This window comes from Canis aureus, chromosome 10, assembly GCF_053574225.1.
Source record: "Canis aureus isolate CA01 chromosome 10, VMU_Caureus_v.1.0, whole genome shotgun sequence".
Lineage (NCBI taxonomy): Eukaryota > Metazoa > Chordata > Mammalia > Carnivora > Canidae > Canis > Canis aureus.
In genome coordinates, this window is record NC_135620.1 from 1,358,733 (window position 1) to 1,382,819 (window position 24,087).

At 41.6% G+C, this 24,087-nt stretch overlaps 1 protein-coding gene across 8 annotated transcripts; it reads right to left on the reverse strand.

The window, feature by feature from the left end:
- Positions 1–551: 551 nt before the first annotated feature.
- Positions 552–23,396, reverse strand: ZFP62 (ZFP62 zinc finger protein). 8 transcript variants are annotated; one of them, XM_077911033.1, is made up of 3 exons: positions 22,965–23,396; positions 20,978–21,074; positions 552–4,395 (listed from the first exon to the last, which is right to left on the reverse strand). In XM_077911033.1, exons 1-3 carry the CDS (start codon positions 23,268–23,270, stop codon positions 1,616–1,618), a joined length of 3,183 nt encoding a protein of 1,060 aa, XP_077767159.1. In that variant the 5' UTR covers positions 23,271–23,396; the 3' UTR covers positions 552–1,615. The 8 variants fall into 8 exon arrangements, with proteins under 8 accessions (XP_077767159.1, XP_077767160.1, XP_077767161.1 ...); XM_077911034.1 differs by lacking the exon at positions 20,978–21,074 and having other exon boundaries at positions 22,961–23,395; XM_077911035.1 differs by lacking the exon at positions 20,978–21,074 and having other exon boundaries at positions 22,965–23,098.
- Positions 23,397–24,087: the final 691 nt, after the last annotated feature.

Below are 24,087 nucleotides of genomic sequence, written 5' to 3' on the forward strand. Positions count from 1 at the left end.
TTTTTTTAAAAAAGATTTATACCCCTAAAGAGGAGGCATGGAAACTATGTAGGGCCACACAGCAAGGCAAGAGACAAACCCTAGAAGGCCAGGAAGCTATCTAGCTCTCTCTGGTAAAGAGAGTGGATTTTGGAGCCAAAACACAGGACTAGAATTCAGCCTCTAAAGACAAGCCCCACCCAGAGTATTCTTGGACAGCTTACTTAACTCTCAGAACTCTCCTTTTACCCTGTGAGCCACCTAGTTAACAGCTTTACACATAAAACATTTGTTAAATTCTGTTCCGAAGAGAACTATTTCTATGAGGTGACAGATCAGTCCCACAGCATGCCCACTCCCAGGAACTATGATCTAGGTCCAGTATGAGGATCAATCCATTCTTCACTTCTTCTGGTGGAGACACCACCTAATTTCTTGTGAAACCTGAGCTACTAGCCCTGTGGGATAAGCCCCCTTCCTGTTTTGCATCTGGTCTCACTTACTCTACAAAAGATGGGACACACAAACTGTGTTCTATGCATACTGCTCCATCTAAAGTCAGTCAGAGCCTGTTTACTTTTAAGTAATTTTTTTATTGGAGTTGCACCTTACCTCACCACAACTATCTTCCTTTTCATGGCCAAGACAGAGTGAGCCCTGAACAAAGTATTCATAACATTTTATAACAGACAATACACACATGTAGTACATGAAATCTTTACAATAACACATTCCAAAACAATCAAACATTTAACAGGATTATTAAGGAGCATGAATTTCTTCCAATCCCTCAATTGTCAATAGCTACTTAGCTTTCTAGCTCTTCTAGTAAAATGACCTTCTCAGCATTCCTATTCATAGGAATCCCTGAATCAATTATTTTTGTATAAGTGCAAATTCACATTGAAGACATGTTCCATTAGTTATTTAATGTGCTGAATTTCTGTAGAATCTCATAATTGTAGCATAGGTAGGGTTTTCACTCATCACACTTCATCATTCACTGAAGGGGTTCACTTGAAATTTTTTAAAAGTTTTGCCCATTCAACCAGTGTATCACATTACAACCATAGTCCAATCAACTTACGTTTTTTAAATGACTATTTCCTGCTAGATTCATGTCTATACTTTTTACTCTTCCTACAACAAAATCCAATTGTTTCAAATTTTATCATCATCCCTCACAAATAATTCAATTATATCAAATTTATACTTCATGATCACTACTATTAAGTTTATATTCCCTGAAGCCTATCTCTCCCTGAATTTGCCTGTTGGGAAGCCCTTCTTGTATTTTCTCCACTAACCAATGTATAATTAGGATTCAAAGCTATGCCTGAATTTCCCCCATTTCTATTCACAGAATTTACTCAAATATGAACTTTCTGATGGTAACTATATGACTTCTAAGTCCTTTCCTCATCCATGTGTTTTATGTCCAGAAATGTCTGCTTATTTTGAAGGTTTTTAAATCACTCTGTCACTTTCATAGGTTTTAACCCCAGTATAAACTATTTTGTGTTTCATAAAGGTTCAACTACCTTGACACTGGAGGCTTCCTTGCTGGCTATGATGAAGTTCACACCAAAGAGTACTCATAGTTACATATATAAATTACAAGCCATGAACAAAGAGCTCAGATATTCATACACTCATAAGGTTTTTCTTCCATTTGAGTCGAGACTTTGTAAGCTCTGCCTTGTACAGATATGCTCATCTTGGTCCCATCCAGAGCATTGCCTCCCTCATGAGTTCTCTTCTGTGATGTGTCACTGTGACTTCCCACACTTGTCACATTTAAAGATTCCTCTCCAGTATGGGTTCTTTTATGCTTGGTGAGATTTGATCTGATATTAAAAGCCTTCCCACACTCATTACACCGGTATGGCTTCTTTCCAGTGTGGATCCTTTTGTGTTGGTCAAGAACTGATCTATAATTGAAGGATTTCCCACACTCACAATTATAGGGCTGCTGTCCACGGTGGATGCTTTTATGGTTAATAAGACTTGAGTGTGAGATGTATGCCTTCCCACACTCATCACATTCATAGGGTTTCTCGCCTGTGTGAATCCTTTTATGTACTGTGAGACCTGAACTGTTCCTAAATGCCTTTCCACATCTATCACATATGTAAGGTTTTTCCCCTGTGTGGATCCTCTTGTGTTGAGAAAGAAGTGAACTGTAATTGAAAGATTTCCCACACTCAACACATTTGAAGGGTTTCTCCCCAAGATGGACTCTTTTATGGCTTATAAGAGTTCTGCTTGAGAAAAAAGCTTTTCCACATTCATCACAGGTGTAGGGTGTCTTGCCAGGATGGGTACTTTTATGGTTAATAAGGCTTGAGTGTGAGATGTAGGCTTTTCCACACACATCACATTCATAGGGCTTCTCCCCAGTATGGATTCTTTTATGCACTTTAAGGCTTGAGTTGTTTCTGAAGACCTTCTCACACCTGTCGCATTCATAAGGTTTCTCTCTAGTGTGGACCCTTTTGTGTTGAGAAAGGAGTGAGGTGTAATTAAAAGATTTCTCACATACATCACATTTATAGGGCTTCTCCCCAAGATGAATTTTTTTGTGGTTTATAAGGGTTCGATATGTGATGAAGGCTTTTTCACACTCATCACACTTATAGGGCTTTTCCCCAGGGTGTACACTTTTATGATTTATAAGGCTTGAGAGTGAGATGTAGGCTTTCCCACATTCTTCACATTTGTAAGGTCTCTCCCCAGTGTGGATCCGTTTATGTACTTTAAGGCCTGAATTATTTCTGAAGGCTTTTCCACACTCATCACACCCAAAAGGTTTCTCCCTTGTATGAATCCTTTTATGTTGTTCAAGGGCAGAGCTGTAATTGAAAGATTTCTCACAATAGGTACATTTATAGGGCTTCTCCCCAAGATGGATCCCTTTGTGGTTTTTAAGGCTAGAGCGTGAGATATAGGCTTTCCCACACACATCACACTTATATGGTTTTTCCCCAGTATGGAGCCTCCTGTGGACTTTGAGGCCTGAATTGTTCCTGAAAGTTTTCCCACACAAATCACATACATAAGGTCTCTCTCCAGTATGAATGGTTTTATGTTGAAGAAGAAGGGAGTTATAGCTGAAGGATTTTCCACACTCCTTACATTCATGAGCTTTCTTCCCAGGGTGAATGCTTTTATGAACTGCGAGGCCTGAGCTATAGCTGAATGCTTTGCCACATACATCACACTTGTAAGGTTTCTCTCCTGTGTGGATCCTTTTGTGTACTATAAGGCCTGAGCTGTTCCTGAAGGCCTTCCCACATTCATCACATTCATAAGGTTTCTCTCCAGTGTGGATCACTTTATGCTGAGTGAGGAGAGAGCTATAATTAAACGATTTCTCACACTCATCACACTTATAAGGTTTATCTCCAAAGTGGATGCTTTTATGGTTTAGAAGTGTTCTGCAAGTAATGAAGGCCTTCCCACATTCATCGCATTCATAAGGTTTCTCGCCTGTATGGATCCTCTTGTGCACCCTAAGGCCAGAGCTATTACTGAAAGTTTTCCCACAGATGTCACATTCGTAGGGCTTCTCCCCTGTGTGAATCCTTTTGTGGACTCTGAGACCAGAGCTGTTCCTGAAGGCCTTCCCACACTCACCACATTCATAGGGCTTCTCTCCTGTGTGGATCCTCTTATGCTGATCCAAAACAGAGCTATAATTGAAGGATTTCCCACACTCATCACATTTACAGTTCTTCTCCCCAGAATGGGTGCTTTTGTGGTTTATAAGGCTGGAGTAGGACATGTAGGCTTTCCCACATTCTTCACACTTATACGGCTTCTCCCCAGTATGGATCCGTTTGTGGACTCGAAGGCTCGAGCTGCTCCGGAAAGTCCCTCCACAGTCCTCACACTCGTAGCGTTTTTCCCCAGTGTGCATAATTTTATGTTGAACAAGGCGGGAATTATATTTAAATGATTTCCCACACTCATCACATTTGTGTGACTTCTTAACAATACTGGTTTTCTGCTGTAGACCAGGATGAGAGGTTCCATTAATGTTCTCCATACATTTGTCTTGTTCACTACTTATCTGTTCTACAGAGACAGTTTGGTGTATAACATGTTTTGAGCTTGGATGTAGGCTTTCCTCAGATGCCTCGTCTTCCTGTTCTGTCTTTATATTTGCTGCGTTCTTGGCTTTGCCAATCTTTTCCCTCATGCCACTTTTGTCTTCCTTCATTCTTTTTCCCTCAGGATTTTCCAGTTGATTCTCTACCTTGCTATTCCAATCACAAGTTTCACCAACCTTAGATTCCAATATATTATCCTTGTGAAGACCTTCCACTTTTGGCCACATAGATTCTGCATTTCCAACATTTTCATACTTTTCAGTTGATTTCTCATCCTCAGTGCCCCTCGTCTTCAAATGTGACACTAAACCAAGAAAATGAAAATGATACCTGTTCACTTTATTTAGAGGAAACTGGAAGAATTACATCCAAATTTACTCATATACTTGACAAGTGTTTATTGACTGCATGGTGTGTGATTAAGTACCATTTTTAACTGCAGGGGACACAACAGGGGGCATGCCAAAATTTCTGCCCCTGTGGAGCTAAAGTTAAAATGTTAGAGCCCTGGATTTTCAATAGAACAAAGAGTTTTTCTATTCTTACATAACAATTTAGCATGAGGGCAAGTTGAAATGGGTTGAAAAGATGCACAGAATCAAGGACAACACTGATCAGTTTTTGGAAACAATCATTTAGTCATGAAAAAAGAGTAGAAGAAATCTCTGAATAAAAGAAACAGAAAAATTAATAAGTAAGGCAGAACTACATAGGCAAAACTAAAAAAGGGAAGAAGTCAATACCCAAGTTGTACTATTGGGGTGATGGTAATGAAAGCATAAAGACAGTCACGACAGACATGAGAAATAAAGCAAACTGCTGCTTCCTGGAGTTGGTTTGGCTTCCTGGACCTCCCCTCCAAAGAAAACCGGATCCTGGAAAGTGAGTAGTGAGGGAGGAATTCTATATGGAAGAGCATGCTCCAGCATGCCAGGCAAAAATACTTTCTATTCTCACTTTATAAACAGGCTAACTGCAATCAGAGCATATCAAAGATTAGAAACCACAAGCAAAGGAAATACTACTTGGGTTCAAATACCTAGCTGCATGACCTTGAGAAAATTATTTAACTTCTTTGTGCCAGTTTTCTCATCTGAAATGAGGTCAATAGGGTTGACATGAATATAAAATGAGATAATATAAGTGTTGCCTACTACTTGGTGAGTGCTATATGCATAATTATTACTATTTATTATTTGAGGTCTGGTTATTTGATCAAAGTTGGAACCTGGTATAAAGCACAGGACTTAGGAAAGGTAAACTTCTTCCTAAAACAGATTTTAGGGCTCAGGCAGGGATTCTTTGTTTCCTCTGAAAGCACTCCTCTGGTCTCTACTACTTTGGGCAGAGCAGTCCATGTTGCTTAAATGTGAGGGCTACTGGACAGGCAGTGGAATTCCATAACCATCAAGAGTAACATGGCTTTTATCTGTGCTCTGAATCCTGCTCCCATACACATCAGGGACCATGCTCTATTCATTCTCTTTCACCTCGGTCCCTCCACATCTATTCATCCTCCACCCTCAGGAGAGAAAGATGTTCATATTCCTACAGCCATAACAGCAAATCTTCTAAAGTAAACATACGACCTGGTTGGTTTAGCCAGTACAACATGCAACTCTTGGTCTTGGGGTCATGAGTTCAAGCCCCATGCTGGGCATGGAGCCTAATTAAAGTTTAAAAAATAAACACACAAAAATTGCTAGAGAGAAACAGAAAAGGAATGCAGAGACTAGTCACATTAGGTATTAAAATATGCCACAAAGCCTCTGATAACTAAAGCAGGATGGCACCAATGTATAGACAGACAAATGGAATAGAATAGGAAGCCCAGAAATAGTCCTGATTACACACAGAAATCAAGCATATGATAAAGATGACATATCAAATTATTGGTGCAAAGATGGTCTTGAGAATAGTGTTGGAACAACTATAAAGCCATTTGGAAAAATATAAAAATAGATCAGTCTTTATACCATATTTAAGAATAAACTCCAAATGGTGCAGAGTTTTAAATATAAAAAATGTGACACTATATAAATATTAGAAGAAAATACAAGTGAATACTTCCATAACCTAAGTATAGAAAAAGTTTTCAGGGATGCTTGGGTGGCTCAGCAGTTGAGCGTCTGCCTTTGGCTCAGCACATGACACTGGGGTCTGAGATCGAGTCCCACAACAGGCTCCTTGCAGGAAGCCTGCTTTTCCCTCTGCCTGCCTCTCTCTCATGAATAAATAAATTCTTTAAAAAAAAAAAAAAGAAAAGAAAAAGTTTTCAAACTATGACTCACATGCAATAAGAGCAGATGGATAAATTTGACTGTATAAATTACATGGCAAAAATGCTATAAGCAAAATTGAGAAATGACAAAATGAAAGAAAATATTTGCAACGTGCATCATGTATAAGGGCTAATAATCCCTCATATAAAATTTTTTCAGGAGTTGAGAATAAAAAGACTAAAATTCCTATAGAAATTCCAACAATACAAAAAAGTTATGTACACAAAGCTATTCACAGGGGCATTATTTTTAAGTAGAGAATCTGGAAAAATTAGTGTCTAAGCATAGAAGACTGGTTAAATAAACTACGACACATATATACAATGGAGTACTAAGAATGGGGAACAACTCTATTGATTGAGAAGAAACAATTTTCAGGATACATGAAAAGAAAAAATTGTGTGTGTGTGTGTGTGTGTATGTGTGTGTGTGTATATATATATATATGTATATATATAATCACTATACATATACACAATCATAAGATATATGATATGCCTTATATAGAGTACATATATGTAAGATATATCTTATATTAAAAAAAGTATGTATATACTCTTTATATAGAGTATATATAGATATAGATAAATATACATATATATATCTTTATATAAAAAAGGCACATATAAGAAAACAAGCATGTAACTGCTTATCTTTACAGTAATGAGAGAAATCAGAAATCAGTAAAGTCCCATTATCTCTAAGTGGTGAAATGGGGAGAACAGAGCAAAGGGATAGGGAAGAGAGACACTCTAAGTACAGCTTTTTGCACAGTTTTTTACTTATGGAAGCATGATAATGTTCTACATATTCAAAGATAAATGGGAATTGGAAAAAGGAAAAGCAGCTAAGCCAGAAAAAAAATGGCAAAAAGAGTTCATTTGTGTTTCACATGGATTCTATAACCACAGAAAGAAACAAAAATTTAAAAAGTACAACCCATAATTTAGGCATGTATCACAGAATATGTAATCATATACTATATACTCTCAGTCTTGGGGAGGCTGGAAGAGGATGGTGAAGTCCTAAAAACAACTGTACTCTTTTTAAGCAGGTTTGTTTTTTGCAGAGGTATGGGCAAGGTGATTTTGAAACAATTTTATATGTATTAGGGGACTAAGTAAATGTGTTCATTTAGTTGCAAGCCAGGGCTCTCCTGAAGGAAGAAACAAAAATATGGAGTAAGGGGAAGGCAAGAAAAACCCTGTGAGGAAGGCAAGAAAAACCCTGTGAGGAATCAGAAGCATTGGTGTGAATTCATGATTTCTAAATTATGTGTGTGCACATATTTGTGTTTGTGTATGTATAAATATTTCCAACCTCTTTCCTGAAAAGCTAAGAAGGAAAAAAAACTTAGTGGTAATAAGCACATCCGGCACCCTGGTCTTGGTCTCTACGCCCACGCCTACTAAAAGGAACCAGAGCTCCTCAGAGAAATGGCAGACTCTAGGCAGGGGCAGAATACACACAAGATGAGCTGGGGCATCTTGTTCCACCAATAAGTAAAAACAACAGGGGCATGTCACAAGACCACAAGACCATAAGCCAGCTTGACCACTCAATTTAGGTTCCATAATAATTATTTATAATATGAATTATAAAGCATTGCAAATAGGATTTCGTGAGTCCATACATATATAAATGGGAGAAAGAGAGGCTGCTTACTTACAGCAGAATGCCAGGGCCAGTTGGTAAATGTGGGGAAAATAGTAGAGTTGAAAAAAAAAAAATCAGCATTTTGTTACTATCTGAGCAGACTGGATTAGGGGAGAATTATCACTGAATTCTAAATGTGGGGAAAATTTTGAGAAGGGGCAGTATATATGCATGATCTTAAAATATTCCCCCCAGAATGAAAGGGAAAAAACAATAACTACACAGTGGAGAAATTAGTGCCTCATTTTAGTGTTCTAAATTAATATCATCAATGGTGGCAGTGGGACATCATATGCTTCCAGAAGTGACATCCTGTGAAAATTCATCACCTGAGCTTCAGAATCACAAGCAAACATCAGGTAAATCCAAAATGAAGACTGTTCTACTCCAAGTACTATTTGTATTCTTCAAAAATAGCATTTTCATGAAAGACAAGAGAGGCTATAGAAATGTTCCGGATTAAAAAGGGCTAAAGAGACTTGAACACTATACCTGTAGTGGGTCTGTACTGGAAGGAAAATTATAAAAAAAGTAATTGTGTCAACTGACAAAACTGGAATATAGATCACATAGTATCAACTTTAAATGTACTGAAGTTGACAGTTGTACTCTACTCATGCAAGAGAACATCCCTTATCCTTAGTAAATACATACTATAGTATTTAGGGGTAGGAGGCCATGATGCATGCATTATTTCCAAATGGTTCAGAAAAAAAAAAAAAAGTATGTATTATGAAAGAGCAAAAGAGAAGACAAAATGAAGTAAAATGTTAACTATAGGTAAATATGGCTAAAGGCTATCCTTTTACCATTCTTATTCTTGACATTTTCCTATATATTTAAAATGATTTTCAAATAAAAAGTTTTAAAAAGGTCAAAATGTAAATTAAAAATTCCCTCAACTGGGATGCTTGGGTGGCTCAGTAGTTCAGTGTGTCTTTGGCTCATGGTGTGATCCTGGGGTTCCAGGATCAAGTCCTGCATCTGGCTCCCTGCCTGTGCCCGCTTCTCCCTCTGTCTTTGTCTCTGCCTCTCTCTCCGTCTCTCATAAATAAATAAAATCTTAAAAAAAAAAAAAATCCCTCAACTATACCTTCCCCTCCAGATACTGCTTTTGCCATCCTGCCTCCTGCTCAGTTATCTCTTGAAAAAGTCATCTTCACATCTCACTTTCCCTCATGCCTCCTCTACTAAATCTTATTTCTTTCACCCACACCACCCTGCATTAGCTTCTTTGGGGCCAGGAACAAATTCCCCACCTGCTGTCTCTTAGATGTTCCTGGCCATCATGTTCCATGTTAAATCTTTCTTCTTCTGACTCTACATATTCTCCCTGGGCAGTCATTTCTATATATGTGGCTCCTACCACTCTTACAAGCCACCTCTCGGATCATCTCTGGCCCAGACTGCTCTCTTCAATTATAGGCCCTCATGCCCATCCCTGTCCTCCCCTTTACCTAAATCAGAAGTGAGCACTTGTCTTCTCCTCATCCTTCCACATCCAAAAGAGCCCCTAAGACTAGCTGATTCTATTACCTCAATAGTTCTCAAGTCCCTACTCCTAATTTTATTCCTACTGCTAAAGGCCTTAGTTTAAGCCTTCCTAAATTATACTTTGAACTTCTGCCATGGTCTCCTTACCTTAAGTTTTGAAAGATGCACACCTGGTCATTTCCCAATATTAAGTCTTCTCAGGCTTTTAGTATGACACTTGAAGCCTTCTGCATCTGGCCACCTCAAGTGACTTGCTGGACACCAATGCACCATGCTAACCTACCCACTACCCATCACTGCTACTATATTCACTGATCTTTGGCCCAGCTGGACCCTTTTTCCTGACTTTCTCTGATAAGCTAATTCTTCATCTACTTCATACTCTCTGGGATTCCCTGTGTGGCTGCTGACTGGTCTGGTCTGCATGAAATCACAAATATTTCATGTCTAACTCCTGGTGTAGGAGTATCCCTATTTCAGCCTTACTTAAATTAACCTCTTGTTTGGATGGAGGCACAGTGTATTATCACCCCACATAGTTCACCCAACCTCTTGGGTGAAATGACTGAAATCAAAGCAGATTAATATAAATGTGCCTCTTTACTAAAAATTGATGGTTTGCAATGAGATTCGTATGAATCAACACCAGTCTAAGAAAAGATCAGTCAAAACACAGGCAGAAAAGTGCCAAGACATAAAAAGCCAGCAATAGGATAAATGCTGCTGCTATAGTCTGAATGTTTGTGTCCCCTCCTCCCAAATTCATGTTATAATCCTAGTCCTCAAAGATTACAGTACTGGGGCAGAGGTGAGGGAGGTGGGGCTATCAGACATGCTTAGGTCAGGAGAGCAGAATCTTCACGAATGGAATTAGTGTTCTTATTAAAAAAAAAAAAAGTCATCACCTCTGTGATGACCTTCTTTGGTGCCTTGATTTCTTCAGTGCCTTAATATTGGACTTCAGGGAACCCTGGGTGGCGCAGCGGTTTAGCGCCTGCCTTTGGCCTGGGGCGCGATCCTGGAGACCCGGGATCGAATCCCACGTCGGGCTCCCGGTGCACGGAGCCTGCTTCTCCCTCTGCCTGTGTCTCTGCCTCTCTCTCTCTCTCTCTGTGACTATCATAAATAAATAAAAATTAAAAAAAAAATATTGGACTTCATAGCCTTTGGAACTATAAGAAATATATTTCTGCTGTTTATACATCATCCAGTGTATATTTTGTTATAGAAGCCCAGATAGACCAAGACATCTGCTAAAATATAAAGACAATCAAGAGTTTTCTAACAAGGGGATCCCTGGGTGGCGCAGCAGTTTAGCGCCTGCCTTTGGCCCAGGGCGCGATCCTGGAGACCCGGGATCGAATCCCACATTGGGCTCCCGGTGCATAGAGCCTGCTTCTCCCTCTGCCTATGTCTCTGCCTCTCTCTCTCTCTCTCTCTCTCTCTGTGTGACTATCATAAATAAATTTAAAAAAAAAAAAAGAGTTTCTAACAAAATATTAAGTTATCTTTACAAGAAACAAAATGTATTCTAGTATCTATTACCTCTGAGGTTTAATGTTGCCCAAAGAATTTAGATTATGATCCATATCCTGCTTTTTTTCCCCAGGCATTGGGCTGGTCCTGGGGATTGAGAGATAGGTAAGATCTTGTCATCAAGGAGCTGGCAGACTGCAGCTAGTGGATCTGCAGGCAATAAAAATCTGGCAAAAAAAAAACAAACCCGGAACAAAACAAAAAAAACAACACATGATAAAAATAACAGACACAGGACACAGATGAGAGAGGAGAGGGAGAGGACTGACTCTGCTTTGAAGGATTAGAAAAACTTCAGAAACAGAATACTTCCAGCAGAGGGAAGAAGAGGTGCAAAGGAACTAGTTCCCTGCCCTCCCCACTGAGCAGAGTCTGACATGGGGCTCCATCTCATGACCCTGAGAGCATGACTTGTGACAAAAATCAAGAGTCTGATGCTTAACCACCTGAGCCACCCAGGCTCTCCATCCATTTTGAATTTAGTTTTATGTATGGTGTAAGAAAGCGGTCCAGTTTCATTCTTTTGCATGTTGCTGGCCAGCTTTCCCAATACCATTTGTTGAAGAGACTAGACTGTCTTTTTCCCATTGAATATTCCTTCCAGCTTTGTCAAAGATTAATTGAGCATATAACTATGGGTTCACTTCTGGGTTATGTATTCTGTTCCCCTGACCTATGTGTCTTTTTGTTCCAGTACCATACTGTTTTGTTCACCGGAGCTTTTTAATATACCTTTAAATCTGCTCAGTGGACAATCTGCATGAGATTTTCTCTCCCTCTGCCCCTCCCCGCACTTGCGCATGCTCTCTCTAAAATCAGTAAATAAATATTTTTAAGAAATGGATGAAAGACCTAAATATGAGACTTGAGACCATAAAAATCCTAGGAGAACACATGTAGTAATTTCTTTTGACATCCGCCAGAGCAACTTCTTTCTAGGTATGTCTCCTGAGGCAAAGGAAACAAAAGCAAAAAGAAACTATTGGGACTTCATCAAAATAAAGAGCTTCTGCACAGGGACAGAAATAATCAACAAAACTAACAGGCAAACTACAGAATAAGAGAAGATATTTGCAAATGACATACCTGATAAAGGGTAAGTGTCCAAAATCTACAAAGAATTTGTGAAACTCAACACCCAAAAAACAAATAGTCCAATTGAAAAATGGGCAGAAGGCATGAACAGACATTTTCCCAAAGAAGACATACACATGGCCAACAGACACATAAAAAATGCTCAACATCACTCATCATCAGGGAAATACAAATCAACAGTACAATGAGACACCACCTCACACCTGTCAGAATGGCTATAATTACCCATACAAGAAACAACAGGTGTTGGTGAGGATGTGGCAAAAGGGGAACCCTCCTACACTGTTGGTGGGAATGAAAACTGGTGTAGCCACTCCGGAAAACAGTGTGGAGGGTCCTGAAAATGTTAAAAATAGAGCTTCCCTATGACCCAGCAACTGCATTACTAGGTATTTAACCAAAGAATATAAAAATAGTGATTCGAAGGGGCACATACACCCTGATGTTTATAGTAGCATCATTTACAATAGCTAAGATATAGAAACAGCCTAAGTGTCCATCAACTGATGAACAAGAGGTGGTGTACACACACACACACACACACACACACAGAATATTACTCAGCCACAAAAAAGAATGAAACCTTGCCATTTGCAATGACATAGATGGAGCTAGAGTATTATGCAAAGTGAAATAAGTCAGAGAAAGACAAACTGCCATATGATTTCACTTATAAGTGGTATTTAAGAAACAAAACAAATGAGCAAAGGAGGAAATGAGAGAGAGGCAAACCAAGAAACAGACTGCTAACCTCTTAACTATAGAGAACAAACTGATGGTCACCAGAGGAAAGGTGGGTGGGGGAATGGAGGAAACAGGTGATGGGGATTAAGGAGGGCACTGGTTGTGATGAACACTGGGTGTTGTATGATGTGGTGAATCACTATACTGTGCTCCTGAAACTAGTATTACACTCTGTGTTAACTAACTGGAATTTAAATAACTTACCAAAAAAAGACTGATGACTGATGTTATAGCTAAGTCATATATCCCCTACGACACAAGAAAATAATCATTCCAAAAGCACAACTCCTGCAGAGCAGTCTAGAAAGGTTTAATTTCTTAAAAGTTCTATAAGCTAGATGGGAAACTGATCTCTAACTCTCTAGTTGTCAGCAGGAAGCATGATCCAACAGCCTGGTTACATCAGTCAAAAGTGCCAACTTTAGAATGCCATCCACTCCTTTCAAATTACACATGTCCCACATCTGGACATCTCTGCACTTGCTGTTCATGTTTTACTGTCAATGCCCAAAAAAGCCTGGGTACATAGTAAGACCCTGCCCCTAGTTCTCACTGTCCCTGCCCCAGGAGTCAGGGGCCACTTCTCAAGAGCCTGGATAACTCACAAAAGAATTCTGGCTCACTCCAGCAAAAAAGTCCTGCCTATGAACAGGCTGCAACAAGCAACACATCAGCAGCTACTCTGGATGTCCAGATTACCAAACATAATCAACAAATACGATACCTGGATTTGGTACCTTAATTCCTGGATATTATATTTGAATTGGAAATGACTAGAGAGGGAGGGGCAAAATGGCAGAAGAGTGGGGTCCTCAACTCATGTGGTTCCACAAACTTACTTAGATAACCTTCAAAACATCCTGAACACCTATGAATTCGACCTGAGATTTAAAAAAAGAACAGCTGGAATGCTACAAAGAGAAAAGTTTTTGCTTCTAACAAAGTAGGAAGGCGAAAAATAAAAATAAAAAAAGAATAAAGTGGGGGAGGAGAACTGCAACTAGCAGGGCTAAAGTGGAGGGACAAAAGCCTCTGGGGCAGGAAAGCCAAGGCCGGGAGAAGCGGGAACTTTAAAAATCCACGCCAGAGTTTTCCCTGACTGAAAAGTGTGCAGGGAAATTGGGAAAAATCACAGGAAGGGCAGTGAAGCCTTAAGATTTCTGGAGTCACTATTAGAGCAGGGGGCACCTGGGGGAAAGCTCACAACAAACCGCGGTCCAATCTCAGTAAAGGGCTGGAGCGCCACAACCTTCTAGGGCATTTGGGAGAAGCCAGTCAGTTAGGTGGGACGGCTCCAGAGTGGCCTTTACAGTAGAGACCGGCAACAGACAGAGGTGTTCCCTTCGGGAGAGGCGGTCCCTGGGAGTGTGGGTCCAGTGCCACAAGATCTCAGGGTGCCAAAGCAGACAAAGCAGCAATCCTCTGTTCCCCCTAGGACAGACAGAAGCAGAGAGGGCACAAGAAAGCGAGAACTCTCCTGCCACTGTGCACCCCACAGCTGTACAGATCAGTGCACCTGCCCCTGACCCCAAGCACATCTAGGCCAGTGTGGACCGGGAGACTTCGGTTAGTTACTCCTAGGGAGCTCCACTCCAGAGCTGGAAATCTGGCTGCCACCATTTTTTTTCCTCTTTGTTTCACCTTGTGCCTGGGAGAGGCGGAGCCTCAAGGGAACAAAGGCCTCACAGGATAAACAGGTCATACTGGGCCAGGAACCTGGCCAGGGGTGTAGGGCATCTCTGCCCAGGCACAGACACCTGAGAATCAGCACAGCACACCCCACTCCCAGAAGAATTGCTGGAAGTACAAGGGAAAAGCAAGTTTCCTAACAAGCAGCACTGACAAGCTCCAGGTTGAGGGAAAATAGTATATAGAACTAGAGGGTCCTTTTTTTTCTTATTCCATTAAGACTCGTTTTTATATCAGACTAAAAATTTCCAATATTTTTTCTTTTCCTACCTTATTAACTACAGTATTTTACTAGCTCTTCATTTTTAAGTTTTTTCCTTTTTGACTTTCATATTTCTACAAATACATTTTAGATATATGTTTCACTTCTAGATTCCCTTCAACGTATTCAATTTAATTTTGATAGATACACGAGAATGGAGATTTGTTTTTTCTGCCTTGTTTTGTTCTACAATGGTAGAAGTTAGTACCTTCTAACACACGACCAAATACACCTAGAACCAAGTGGAATACAGTGCTGCTTCATTCTGTGAGATTATAGTCTCTTCCTTCCCATTCTGTCCCCTTCTTTTATCTTGTTTATGTTTTTGTGGTCAATGTTGGGGCTTTACATAAGTATTACTGGTTTATATAAATTTGGAATTGAGCATCTTCTAACATATATAACAAAATGCACTCAGAACCAAGAGGATCACCCTCTAGGACCCCTCAGGTAGACTACATTCTCTTTTCACTACCACTTCCTCACCACCACCATCCTCCTCTTTTCCTTTTTCTCTTTTCTTTACCTTTTTTTTTTTTTTCCGTCTTCTTTCTTTTTGGTTCTTGGCTTGTTATTTTTACTACTTTGTTTTAAAATTTGTTTATCACTTTAGTGGTCCCTTTGTTTTACTTTGTTCTGTTCTTCTTTTTCTTTTATTTTCTGGTCTCTGACCTCTTTGGAATCATCTAGGGTGCATTTTATTTACGTTATGGTTGATATTTTTGACTCAGCCCCTTCATACAGCCACTCTGCAGAACAAAATGACTAGAAGGAAAACTCACCAAAAAGAAAGAACCAGAAGCAATACTCTCTGCCACAGAGCAACAGAATTTGGATTTAAATACGATGTCAGAAATTCAGTTCAGATGTACAATTATAAAGTTACTGGGGGCTCTGGAAAAAAGCATAAAAGACTCTAGAGACTTCATTACTGCAGAACTGAGATCTAAACAGGCCAAAATTACAAATACTTTATTGAGATGCAATCCAAGCTGGATGCTCAAACTGCTAAGGTTAATGAGGTGGAAGAGAGAGTGAGTGACATAGAAGACAAGTTGATGGTAAGGAAGGAAGCTGAGAAAAAAAAAGAGAAAAACAAGAGCCCACAAGGAAAGGCTTAGGGAAATAAATGAGAGCTTGAGAAGGAAGAATATACATCTAATTGGGATTCCAGAAGAGGCTGAGAGAGAGACAGAGAACCACAAGGTATATTTGAACAAATCATACCTTAGAACTTCCCAAATCTGGAGGAGGAAAGAGGCATTCAGATCTAGGAGATAGAGACAACCGCCCAAAAATCAATAAAACCATTCAACAACTTAACACTTAATAGTGAAACTTGCACATTTTGGAGATAAAGAGAAAATGTGTAAAGCAGCGAGAGACAAGAGATTCTTAATTTATATGGAGAGAAATATGAGAAGATTAACAGCAGACTTCACAGAGACCTGGCAGGCCAGAAAGGGTTGGCATGATATATTCAGGGTACTAAATGAGAAGAACATACAGCCAAGAATACTTTATCCAACAAGGCTGTCATTCAGAATGGAAGGAGGAATAAGATCTTCCAGGATATACAATGACACTAATTCCTATCTTTCAATAGTTACGCTGAATGTGAATGGGCTAAATGATCCCATCAAAAGATACGGGGTTTTGGAATGGATAAAAAGGCAAGACCCATCTATTTGCTGTCTACAAGAGACTCATCTGAGACCTAAGGACACCTCCAGCCTGAAAATGGAAGGGGTGGAGAACTATTTACCATTTAAAGAGTCCTCAAAAGAAAGCTGGCATAGCAATCCTCATATCAGATAAATTAGAGTTTATACCAGCAGTAAGAGATGAAGAGAGACACTGCATCATACTTAAAGACTGTATCCAACAAGACTTAACAATAGTGAATATTTATGCCCCTAATGTGACAGCTGACAAGTATATAAATTAATAACCAAAGTAAAGAGACACTTTGATAATAATATACTAATAGTAGGAAACTTCAACAGAGTGGTCTCAGCTAAAGACAGATCTTCTACGCAGAAGATCACCAAAGAAACAAGCGCCTTGAATGATACACTGGACCAAATAGACTTCACATATATACAGAACTTTCCATCTGAATGCAACTAAAATCACATTCTTCTCAAGTGCATATGGCACTCTCTCCAGAATAGACCACATACTGGGTCACAAATCAGGTCTCAACCAATACCAAAATATTGGGACTGTCCCCTACATATATTCAGACTACAATGTTTTGAAACTAGAACTCAACCACAAGAGGAAATTTGGAAGAACCGCAAACACAAGGAGGTTAAAGAACATCCTGCAGAAAGATGAATGGGTCAACCAGGAAATTAGGAAGAACTAAAAAGATTCATGGAAATTAATGAAAATGAAGATACAACCATTCAAAATCTTTGGGATACAGCAAAAACGGTCCTAAGAGGGAAATACATCACAATACAAGCCTCCTTTGAAAAACTGGAAAAACCACAAATACACAAGCTAACCTTAGACCTAAATGAATTGTAGAAAGAACAGCAAGTAAAACATACACCACGCAAAAGAGATATAATAAAGATTCGAGCAGAATTCAATGAAATAGAGACCAGAAGAACTGTAGAATACATCAACAGGGAGGCCTGGGTGGCTCAGTGGTTGGGCATCTGCCTTTGGCTCAGGTCGAGATCCTGGGGTCCTGGGATTGAGTCCCACATCGGTCTCCTTGCATGGAGCCTGCTTCTCCCTCTGTGTCTCTGCCTCTCTCTCAATGTCTCTCATGAATAAATAAGTAAAATCTTACAAAAAAAAAAAAACAAAAAACAAAAAAAACAAAACCAGGAGTTGGTTCTTTGAAAGAATAAGATAGATAAACCATTACCCAGCCTTATTAAAAAAAACACAGAAAAATTCAAATTAATAAAATCACAAACAAAAGAGGAGAGATCACAACCAATACCAAGGAAATAAAAACGATTTTAAAAACATTATTAGCAGGTACATGCCAACAAATTGGGCAATCTAGAAGAAATAGATCCATTTATGGAAAACCAGAAACTACCAAAATTGGAACAGGATGATATAGAAAACCTGAACAGAACAATAACCAGGGAGGAATTGAAGCAGTCATCAAAAATCTCCCAAGATACAAAGGTCCAGAGCCAGATGGCCTCCCAGGGAATTCTATCAAACTTTTAAAGAAAAAATAATACCTATTCTACTGACGATGTTCTGAAGGATACAAAGGGACACGATACTTCCAAACTCATTTTATGAGGCCAGCATCTCCAAAACCAAAGACCCCACCAAAAAGGAGAATTATAGACCAATATCCCTGATGAACACAGATGCAAAAATTCTCAGCAAGATACTAGCCAATAGGATCCAACAATACATTAAGAAGATTATTCACCGTTACCAAGTGGGATTTACCCCTGGGATACAAAAGTGGTTCAACACTCCTAAAACAATCAACATGATAGATCACATCAACAAGAGAAAAAAACAAGAACCAAAAAAAAAAAAACAAGAACCATATGACCCTCTCAATAGATACAGAGAAAGCATTTGACAAAATACGGCATCCGTTCCTGATCAAAACTCTTCAGGGTGTAGGGATAGAGGACGCTAACATTCCTTAGCATCTTAAAAGCCATCTACGAAAAGCCCACAGCAAATATATTCTCAATGGGGAAACACTGGGAGCCTTTCCCCTAAGATCAGGAACAAGACAGGGATGTCCACTCTCACCAATGCTATTCAACATATGACTGGGAAGTCCTAGCCTCAGCAATCAGGCAACAAAAAGAAATAAAAGGCATTCAAATTGGCAAAGAGGAAGTCAAATTCTCCCTCTTCTTAGATATGTTACTCTATATAGAAAACCCAAAAGATTCCACTCCAAGACTGCTAGAACTCATACAGCAATTCAGCAATGTGGCAGGATACAAAATCAATGCCCAGAAGTCAGTGGCATTTCTATACACTAACCAATGAGACTGAAGAAAGAGAAATTAAGGAGTCAATCCCATTTACAATTGTACCCAAAAGCAGAAGATACCTAGGAGTAAACCTAACCAAAAAGGTAAAGGATCTATACCCCAAAAACTACAGAACACTTCTGAAAGAAACTGAGGAAGACACAAAGAGATGGAAAAAAATTCCATGCTCATGGATTGGAAGAAATAATATTGTGAAAATGTCAATGCTACCCGGGGCAATTTACACATTTAATGCAATCCCTATCAAAATACCTTGGACTTTCTTCAGAGAGTTAGAACAAATAATCTTAAGATTTGTGTGGAATCAGAAAAGACCCCGAATAGCCAGGGGAATTTTAAAAAAGAAAACCATAACTGGGGGCACCACAATGCCAGATTTCAGGTTGTACTACAAAGCTGTGATCATCAAGACAGTTGTGGTACTGGCACAAAAACAGACACACAGATCAATGGAACAGAATAGAGAATCCAGAAGTGGACCCTCAATTCTATGGTCAACTAATATTTGACAAAGCAGGAAAGACTATCCACTGGAAAAAGGACAGTCTCTTCAATAAATGGTGCTGGGAAAATTGGACATCCACATGCAGAAGAATGAAACTAGACCATTCTCTTACACCATACACAAAGATAAAATCAAAATGGATGAAAGCTCTAATGTGAGATAAGAATCCATCAAAATCCTAGGGGAGAACAAAGGCAACATCCTTTTTAAACTTGGCTACAGCAACATCTTTTAAGACACATTTATGAAGACAAAGGAAACAAAAGCAAAAGTGAATTATTGGGACTTGATCAAGATAAAAAGCTTCTGCACAGCAAAAGAAACAGTCAACAAAACTCAAAGACAACCTACAGAATGGGAGAAGATTATTTGCAAATGACGTATCAAGATCTATAAAGAACTTCTTAAACTCAACACCCATGAAACAAACAATCCAATCACAAAATGGGCAGAAGACATGAACAGAAATTTCACTAAAGACATAGACATGACCAACAAGCACATGAGAAAATGCTTCACATCCCTTGCCATCAGGGAAATACACATCAAAACCACAATGAGGTAACCACCCTCACACCAGTGAGAATGACTAAAATTAACAAGACAGGAAACAACAAATGTTGGAGAGGATGCGGAGAAAGGGGAGACCTGTTGCCTTGTTGGTGGGTTGTGAAGTGTTGTCACCACTCTGGAAAACCGTGTGGAGGTTGCTCAAAGAGTTAAAAAAGGAGTTACTCTATGACTCAGCAATTGCACTACTGGGTATTTACCCCAAAGATACAGATGCAGTGAATTGCTGGGACTCCTGCACCCCAATGTTACAGCAGCACTTCCCACAATAGCAAAACTCTGGAAGGAGCCTTGATGTCCTTTGAAAGATGGATACAGAAGATGTGGTCTATATACAGAATGGAATATTACTCAGCCATCAGAAAGGACGAATACCCACCATCTGCTTCAACGTGGATGGAACTGGAGGGTATTATCCTAAGTGAAGTAAGTCAATTGGAGAAGAACAATCATTACATGGTTTCAGTCATGCGGGGAATACATGAATTAGTGAAAGGGATTATAAGAGAAAGGAGGTAAAATTGAGTGGGAAATTTTAGAAAAGTGACACATGAGACTCGTATCTCTGGGAAACGAACAAGAGGTAGTAGAAGGGCAGGCGGGCAGGTGGATGGGATGACTGGGTGAGGGGCACTGGGGGGGGCACTTGATGGGCTGAGCACTGGGTGTTATACTATGTGTTGGTAAGTCGAACCTATAGAAACAAATGTAAAAAAAACAAAAACAAACAAACAAAAACCTTAAAAGACCAAAGAAAGAAAAAGAAAACAACACATGTGAGCACAAAATGCTTACCAATTCAGAATAAAGCATACATAGAAAGTTACAGATGGGATTGGTGAAATATAGAACCAAGGTGAAGTGAGAATGATATACAGATGAAAGGAGAGCATATGGTGTGTGCATTAGTGATTACTGGCATTTAGTTTCTTTATACCCAGAAGTATAAATGATTAACATGAGTTGGTTCTATTGCTTAAAAGTAGAAGTAAGGATTAAAGGTGATTTTTTTCCCTTAAAGTAAAAAATGAAACAGAAAATTCTCATACCTGGTAGCAATGAAGAGTCATCTTGGGGGATAGGTAGTAAAGGACATTCTGAAAGGGAGGCTGAGAGATTTTCTGAAGCTAAAGGGGCAGACAATGGCTGGAAGGGAGTCATTAATAGAATTAGTTTATTAGACTAGTCTGGCCAAGCATCATAAACACAAGATCCAGAAGAGAAAATCTATTTAGTTTTATTTGTTCTTTAAACACTCTATAGGAGCTATTACAATAATGATTGGCATATTTAACAATTTGCCAATAAGTGGCTAAGGTAAGACAAAAATTATATTGGCTGATGCCTTCTTTAAAAACTCTTGATGGGATGCTTGGGTGGCACAGGGTGTGATCCTGGGATCTTGGGACTGAGTCCCACATCAGGCTTCCTGCATGGAGCCCGTTTTTCCCTCTGCCTGTGTCTCTGCCTCTGTGTGTCTCTCATGAATGAATAAATAAAATCTTTAAAACAAAACGAAACCAAAAAAAACTCTTGCTAAAATATGTCCTAGGAGAACATCATTGAGTGCACCACTGCTGAAGTAACAACAAACTGGAAACAACCTGAATGGCTCTGAATAGATCGAAAAAATTAAGGAACATTAAAAACATCCAAACGATATGCGGTGCACTACCACAGTGCTGCTTCTTGTTTTTGTTTTTTTTTTAATTTTTAAAAAAATTTTTATTTATTTATGATAGTCACACAGAGAGAGAGAGAGAGGCAGAGACACAGGCAAAGGGAAAAGCAGGCTCCATGCACCGGGAGCCCGACGTGGGACTCGATCCCGGGTCTCCAGGATCGCACCCTGGGCCAAAGGCAGGCGCCAAACCGCTGCGCCACCCAGGGATCCCTGCTTCTTGTTTTTTAAGCTCTCTGTGTGGTGATGATCCTTTACAATACAGGGGAAGAAGGACTAGAGGAGATAGACTTCTGGAGAGTATTCTGCCACCTGTGTGAAAATAGGGGAACTGACTGTATTCAATAGGCCAGTATTTGCATAAAGAACTAGACGGGGAGCCTGGATGATTCAGGGTGTTCAGGGTTAAGTCAGCCTTTGGCTCAGGTCATGATCCCTGGGTCCTGGGGTCCAGGGTCCTAGGATCAAGCTCCACATAAGGCTCTCTGCTCCTCAGGGAGCCGGCCTCTCCCTCCACCTCTCTCCCTCTCTCTCATGAATTAATAAATAAAATCTTAAAAAAACAAAAAACAAACAAAAAAAAGACTGGATGGCTACATTCTCACGAAGGTGATTATCTAGGGGCTTGGGCATGGGAAGGGACTGAGCGGCAGCAAACTCTGTCACTGATACCTGCTTATATCTTAAACACCTGAACCACATGAATATTAACCATATTCTTAAAATGAACAAAACCAAACCTTCGTGTTCTCAAAAAGGAAGCGGCCCGCGGCCGCAGTCCGCACATCTCGGGGCGCTCGGCGCCCACCTTCCGCATCCCGAGGACACCTGCCCCTCCTCCTAGCGCCCCCACCGCAGGTGCACACGCGGCCCGGGAGGGCTCGCCAGGGCTCCCTTCGCACCGGGGCAGGAGCCGCTCACATCACCCCTAGGGGTCCCTCTCACGCTCCACACTCTCGAGTCCGGGGGCCAAGTTCACTAGGAGCTCGGGGCACGCTGGGGCAAGGACTGGAGAGCCCGCGAGGCTCGGCTCCCCTTCGGCCCGAGAAAGCAGCGAACAGTACCGAGCGCCGAGAGCCAGGCCTCGGCCTTCGTCCGGACGCCGTGCAGCCCCTACCCGGCCCAGCCGCTCGCGCCTCCAGAGCTGGGGCCCAGACAACCAGCCGGCTGCAGGGCACGCCGCACACCGGCTCCGCTCCCCCGGAACGTGCCTCCCGAAGTGCGGAGGGGAGAGCGGGACGCTTCCCCCAGATCCCGCCCGAGACCCGAGGGGCAGCCAAGACCTGGCCGCCCAGGGAAGGGCGTGGCAGGCGAGGGCCGGGGGCGGGAGCGCGGGCAGCCGCGGACTCACGTACTGGCTGTGGCGCTGGCGCGGAAGCCCGGCCGCCGGCGGGACAAAAGCGCGGACGGCCCGGCCGGAAGGGCCCGCGCCGACTCCCGGGTACTTCCGAGTCCTCTCTGGGAGGCGGGAGGACGGACTCGATGATAGTTTCCCGTCCAGGCACGTGACCCGAGGGGCGCTCGGAGGGCTTGGGAGACGGGGAGGCTGGCGTGCGGGCTGGTTGCCGAGCGCCGGGCGGCGAGCGCGCTTGGGACTGCGGGCGGGAGGGTGCGGACGAAGCTTCCAGTTTCCCTGGACGTTGTTCTCCTGGGTGGGGCATACAGTAAGGCGAATGAGCCCCGAACGACCTGTGTACCTAAACTCGAAGCACTTTTCGGCTGGAGCCTGCGGGGAAGCCCGCGGGCGGGGGGCGGAGCGGAGCTGGGGCCTGCAGGCCGGGTCCGCCCCGCCCTGGGCCAGCGCGGCGGCCGGGGAGCCCCAGCCCGCGGGGGGCGGCGGACGGAGCGCAGGGCTGCGGGAGCGCGGGGCGGGGGCGGGAGCGCGGGGCGGGGGGGGGGCGGGGGGGGCGGGGCGCCGCGGGGCGGGGGCGGGAGCGCGGGGCGGGGGGGGGCGGGGGGGCGGGGCGCCGCGGGGCGGGGGCCGGAGCGCGGGGCGGGGCGCCGCGGGGCGGGGGCCGGAGCGCGGGGCGGGGCGGGAGGGGCGGGGCGCCGCGGGGCGGGGGCCGGAGCGCGGGGCGGGGCCGGGCGGCACCCCCCGGACTCGGCCCCAGCCCTGGCCTGAAAGGATTTTAGAAAGTGACCCCTCTTTTTGAAGGAACATCTAAATGTCTTTCCTCTTAAGTTTAAGTAATTGCAAAGAACATAATTTGGCACATTGTGAATGCTGGCACTTAAAAAACAAAATCGCTCATTTCAGATGTCGACAACGGACTCCAAACCCACGATAATTTAATATTATCGTTAACGTTTAACAAATTTTACATCATTTCGGATTTTTCCTTGAATCTTTTTATTTTATATCTCTCACAAGATTTGTATCTTAACCTGAAATATTTTCATTCTCACTGAATGTTTACCTAACGTAAAATAGTTAATTCTTTAAGTTTTGTTGTTTACTGTAGCATACATCTCTAGTGG

What these genes read in the sequence shown, in the direction of transcription:
- ZFP62 (XM_077911033.1), bottom strand. Translation starts at nt 23,270, where the DNA reads ATGCCCCACCCAGGAGAACAACGTCCAGGGAAACTGGAAGCTTCGTCC. An exon ending in CCGCGCCAGCGCCACAGCCA is followed by an intron (nt 21,075 to 22,964) that starts GTACGTGAGTCC and finishes ACTCCCTTCCAG; the next exon opens with CCATTGTCTGCCCCTTTAGC. An exon ending in TGACTCTTCATTGCTACCAG is followed by an intron (nt 4,396 to 20,977) that starts GTATGAGAATTT and finishes TTCTTGGTTTAG; the next exon opens with TGTCACATTTGAAGACGAGG.